We start from the raw sequence: 6,005 nt of genomic DNA on the forward strand, positions 1-6,005 counted from the left end.
ATACACTTACACCATTGTCGTCGGTTCTGAAGCATATCTTTCATTCTCCAACCACTGCTTGAGATAATCGTGTGAACTCCAACCATGTAGTCTGAATCTACCAACATGGCTTAAACAAGAAGTTGGTGACTTTATGAATTGATGTCTTGTTTTGGTTTGGCCTCTCTTAGCTTTCTTCCATCCGCCTCCAACTGTGGTCAGCATTGCGCGCCGTGGTAATCGGTTGTTAAGCATACGTAATACGTGGACCAACCAATATCACTCGATGTATATTCACAATTTCATCAACTGATTTACCACCGTTTTCTAATATCCTGCGTTTAACCTCACTATTACTACTATAAACCAAAGTATTGATTTTTACACCGATTTGATTAATAATTACTTAAAAGTAATGTGAATGAAAAATGCCCAGAATCGTAACTAAATCACATGCTCCATGTCATAATGAACTAAAGTTCTCTTTAATTTAATACAAACAATGTTATATATTGAATGACATATCACACTGCAAAATAATACACTGAGTATTCACTGTATTGAATTTCTCTTAAAAAAGACAAAATAATGTTGAACAATTATCACAATGTGCTAAAAGCTTAATTTTGCCTTTTCATCCTACCACGTCAACTTCTAGACTACTGAGCTGGCATCCAACTGTGTTAATGTTTCAATTCAGTCGATCTATGATCTTGCGCGAAACTTCATCCATTGCCACATATGAACATTATCGAAAGGTTTCACAGGAAATACTTTCAACGAGTTATTTTTGAGAACTGTATGTGTATGGAAAGATTCCAAAACAATGCATTTTGTGTACATTACGTGTACACGTAAATATTCCAAAGCTATGTATCCAGGACACATTGAAACATCACATGAAACAACTACACAACAGACTTAGTCATTACTTAGTTAAGAAACAGTTATATCACTGTTAACTAGGGTTGAATTAGTATGGAATCACACTGTATCTGTGAACGGACGATATTCAATCAACAAAGTGCATTAGCACTTGTAAATCAATGTTATAATTCAAGTTGTTTAGAACTCAATAATGATAAATGGACTAACTGAATAAAAGTTCAATAGTAGAAATCTTCACGAAAATTATTTATTAATATATACGTTTCATCATTAAGTTAGTTTCACATTGAATCGGTTGACAGTTATTTTTATTCTGAGATTAATCCTAAAGAATTTTAGTGTTATACAAACATCTCATTTGAGAGACATGATGTTTTCTCGTTTTAACTAAATTAGAAATTAATGAATCGCTTTTTGTTTTGTGTTGTATTAACTGCATATAAACAGTTTGGCTAGAAGTTCATTTCAATCTGTACTTAGCAATGATAAATTGCACATTAACACTGACTGTGGGGGGTGTTTTTTAAATTGATAGTCATCTGTTGCCTAATTAATATCCTAGTAATATAAAATCAATATTCATAGAGAAAGAATTTATTGCTTTGATATTGGATACACATTTGAGTAATGAGTTTCAACAAGCTTAAAACCCCACTAGGTCAATTACCATTTCATTTATTTCTAACTTTGTATTTCTCATACTAAACAGGATTTCCCTCTCTCTCTTTCAGTTATTATACAATTAATTTGTTTATCGTAATTCATGAATTTCTCAGAAATTTTACGAAATTTATTATTCTCACCTCATCCTCCTACTAATTCTTCAATTCATAATACTGAATTACATAAAGCATCAGTCTATAATAACGATAATACTAATCATATTAATAACAAATTATGCTTATTATTAAGTCATGGAAATGCTGTACATGAATTATTCTTCATTGAATGTATTAATCAATTTTTACAAAACTATGCTACAACAATAATTCATCCGTCTCCTATTCCTACTACCATCAATATCGTTGATAATAATAATAATAATAATAATAATAATAATAATAATAATAATAATAATAATAATAATACAGTTCCTGATGATCAGCAAAACACAACTAAATGTTTAATTTTTTGTCTTCATAAATCATGGAATATTTATCATAAATTAATCAATCCATTATATGCAAATAATATAACATTGAAAAATAATTTAACCATCATTGATATGACAGTAATGCTAGAGAATTTACTACTCAAATCAAATTCTGAATTAGATAATAATGATAAAGATTTAATTACTGATGAAAATATTGGAACAGTTATTAAGAATTATATCAAAGACAAGGTAATTAGATGTATATATATATATATATATATATATATATATATATATATATATATATATATATATATATATATGTGTTTTCTTAAAAAGATTTATTTATTTTAACACATAGATATTGGTACAAGGAGGCACCAAATGCATATACGCCTCACAAATCTCATTTGATATGTGTGATGGCTGTGATACTGACCGGGTGCCCAAACCGAGACAGGTGGTTCTCTTGCAGGGTCACGCCCGGAGCCTTCGACATGAAGGTCTGATCAACAAGTCAGTGGAACATCGTAAAGAGATACAATTCCATGGTAGCCGGTGACCAACGATTGGTTCATACGCCATTTGTTCCTTCAGGATACTGGGGCCCTGTGCACCATTGGTTTGAAATCAGGGTTTTCCAAATACCTCTAGGTGGATTCTCCATGTCCACCAACCCGGTTAAAGCGTCAGGCATTCGATTTTCGTCCTCTCAATTTGGTAAAAAAGCATCCCCGCCACGAGAAGGCAGTGATTAGGACTTCCCTGACAGAGGCTATAAACGTGTGGCCATGTGAGAGTATTTCGAGAGGAAGAGCGGACTTTCCTCACACTCGGCCATACTAGGTCATTTGGGGGCTTCTTAAAAAAAGTATTATTTGAAGAATTACGTAATTATGGATCTTTGTGTTAAATAATTTATTAGGTAAGATATGAACTGTTAATAGATTTGCGTTCTCTGAGTTGTTATAGTTTAGTTGTAAAGTGTTCATTATTTTTCTAAACAACATTATCAATATTAAACTTCAGATAGAACTGAGCTATTTGAATTTATTGTTAATAAAACATGATGTTAGTTATGTATTGTAAAGTTCAAATAGTTCATTTCTATCTGAACTTGTCTAAAAAGACAATAACAAATTTCACAATCAAATTGTTCAACTCAAAAACTCATTTCTACTAATATAATCTCTATTATGTAACTCCATATTGTTTGCCTGTGTGCTAATGATACTACCCAGTTGCCTTGATACAATTAGGTGAGGAGGTATATCTCACCATCTTTGAAACAATACCGTATAGATGAATTCTCTCAATATTCTGCCCAGATTAAATTTCTATCCAATGTAAACACACCATGAACTAGAAAATAGCTGTTTCTTACTGGATTGAAACTCAGTAGGGTGCGCTTAGAAATATATATAGAATTAAATTCGTTATCTTCATGTCACTGAATTTAGACAAGGAGGTTACACCACTACTATTATAAATAACGATGGTAAAAACTTTTTCGCTGTAGTGCATATCTGCTCACTTTAGATTACGTACTGATTGTATACTTTTCGTTTCTTTTCTTCATAAAAACCACCTATTTTTAGACTGATGAATTTCTGAAGAATAATTACACAACTAATCCTTCGAATGGTGTGCAACAAAAAAATATTGGCATTTTCATTGATAATATAACAGCTTTATATGATCTAGGAGTTACTGTACGTGAATTAGAACAATTTTTATGTAGTTGGCTTTATCATTCACGTGATCAGCAAACTGCCATCAATATAGCGAATATATTAGTCTGTATCGGAATACATATTGGAGATTTTTTCCAAGATTCAATTGTATCAGAATACGAACCTGCTTTAGTACATCTCGTTGCTCTATGGAAATCACGGGCTTCAATTACACTAGAATGTAAACCATTACTAACAGGTTATACATCATTGGTTGATGGTCAGGTAAATTTCTTGTAAACTCTTTAGTATTTGCTATGATTTAGTATGTTTATATAATCCCTTGTTCCCAAAATAATTCACATAAAATTTATCATCAGAAATCTGTAACTATTCGTTATTTCTATTTAAAGACTGATGAGATATCATTATGCATGCTGATTCCTAATTGATTAGACAGTTTTCTTCAGCTTTGTTTATCCTATTCTCATTACTGGTTGAGTCAGAGCTTATGGCGAACTGTTATTGAAATCGACAACTTCAATTGGTGCTCGTCAGGATTGTCTTTCCTCATTTTTAGTTAACCTTGTTATTGACACTTTTAGAGATACCACTCTCATCATCTGAACTTTCAGGGGTTTGTCCTTTACTAAGAGATTAACTTTCTTACCTAGAATACGCAGATGATGTGGTTATTTGATAAAGACGCCGATAAAATGCAGAGTATTCTGACCACCATATGTTACTAAGTGTCTTCAAATCAAGCAATCCTTGGGTTAGGGATAAGGCACTAGGTAAGAATAGCAAATCTATCGATGAGGTAGTAAATCATCACGTGTCACGTATTCTCAGCCATCACCTACTTCGACAGCAGATATTGTCTGTTATAAGAGTACGCTGGGAAAAAGCTAGGATCTACCAGAGGAAGACATAGCACCAGTTCACGATGTTATTGACAATGGAACTGATCCTTTTCAACAGGTGTAGATTACCTGGTTGGGGTCCGCGTGATTATCGTAACCAGTAGTTAGAGAGCTTCAATTTATATTTCCTTGAATCGTATGTGCCTAATTTTTCTCAACCACCACTTATACTGTTACCATCTCTGTTGTGAACGAGAACGCAGGTGGGGACAACCAATGTATTTTAATGCTGAATTCCAGAGTTCTTTAATGAAATATGAAATAAATGCATCAAATATTTCATTTGCAAATCCTCCATCAATGATATCAAACTTCATCTACCTTTATTGTCATAAAGATTACTCTCTGTTCCTGTTCTTTTCGAGTCGATCTGCTGCCAGACATCCCACCTTTGATTGGTGTCACACACTACTTATGTCGACATAAGTAGCATACACCACACTTCTATTAAAATGGGATTTGCCTTGGTAATTCTATTTCTGTGCTAATGGGTGTGGGAATGTGAACCGATATATATGACTGTTGATTAACCAATCACAGTTTACGATAACTTTTGAAGTCTAAACCAGAACAGTCTGATGTAGAGACAAAATAACGTTACTTTATATACATTTCCGCTGTGTAGTTAATTACTATTACTTCAGTTTATTGAAATTTATGTTGTTCCGTTTTCTCTTTTCTTTTCAAAATTAAGTTAATTTGTTGGAAACGTTCAATAGAGGATGAAATTAATCTTCAGAATGTTACCACTTCGAGCACATATCATTTTCATGTTGAAGGTAAACATATAAACTGTTATACTCCAGGAACTTCAAAATTGCTAACATGAGTATTTTAATCTATCTTGTAAATAAGTTTTTTTATGGCAAAAAAATAAAACATTCAATGTTTATTTCTTGTGATCTTTAAAATTCTGAATTTTTGCCCACTAGATCAGAGACTAATAATGATCCGTTCGTGTGCACCAATCAGATAAATGACTAATGACTTTGAACAACGACTGGAAATCCTAATTCCCATTTGTTCACACAATGACTAATTAGAACACGAAGATAGCAAGCAGGTTTATTGTATTCTTTACTCTCCCGATTCAGAAACTGACAAATTTTCTCATCTGGAACTTGTCAGCTGCACACACTAACATCCTACTGTTGGTGTTTAGCTCCGGACTCGAGCCCACTATTGTTCGCTCAAAACGCCATTACGTTATCAACTTAGTTACTGATTCCAAATAACGATTCACTTGTATGAATTTTAATTTATTTGTATTGGATATTTGAATCGCTTTATTGATGTTTTGGCTGCAGTTGATCAGAGCCCGGCACAATGTTAGTCTCTGGGATGCAAGTGTATTCAACTGACGAGTATCAAGTAGGACAAGACGCACGTTGAGGATTCCACTGCTAGCCACTATCCGTTTCTGCGTATACAGCCTAATAGGAACAT

At 33.0% G+C, this 6,005-nt stretch overlaps 1 protein-coding gene across 1 annotated transcript; it reads left to right on the plus strand.

The window, feature by feature from the left end:
• Positions 1-1,597: 1,597 nt before the first annotated feature.
• Positions 1,598-5,615, plus strand: BATH-41 (BTB and MATH domain-containing protein 41). Its single transcript, XM_051217464.1, has 3 exons — positions 1,598-2,212; positions 3,562-3,921; positions 5,254-5,615. Exons 1-3 carry the CDS (start codon positions 1,631-1,633, stop codon positions 5,386-5,388), a joined length of 1,077 nt encoding a protein of 358 aa, XP_051064872.1. The 5' UTR covers positions 1,598-1,630; the 3' UTR covers positions 5,389-5,615.
• Positions 5,616-6,005: the final 390 nt, after the last annotated feature.

This window comes from Schistosoma haematobium, chromosome 5, assembly GCF_000699445.3.
Source record: "Schistosoma haematobium chromosome 5, whole genome shotgun sequence".
NCBI classification, from domain to species: Eukaryota; Metazoa; Platyhelminthes; class Trematoda; order Strigeidida; family Schistosomatidae; genus Schistosoma; species Schistosoma haematobium.

Excerpts from the sequence above, each read along its gene's own strand:
- BATH-41 (XM_051217464.1), top strand. The coding sequence starts at position 1,631 with ATGAATTTCTCAGAAATTTTACGAAATTTATTATTCTCACCTCATCCT. Across the intron at positions 2,213-3,561 it reads AGAATTATATCAAAGACAAG|ACTGATGAATTTCTGAAGAA; the intron begins GTAATTAGATGT and ends ACCTATTTTTAG. Across the intron at positions 3,922-5,253 it reads CATCATTGGTTGATGGTCAG|TTAATTTGTTGGAAACGTTC; the intron begins GTAAATTTCTTG and ends TTCAAAATTAAG.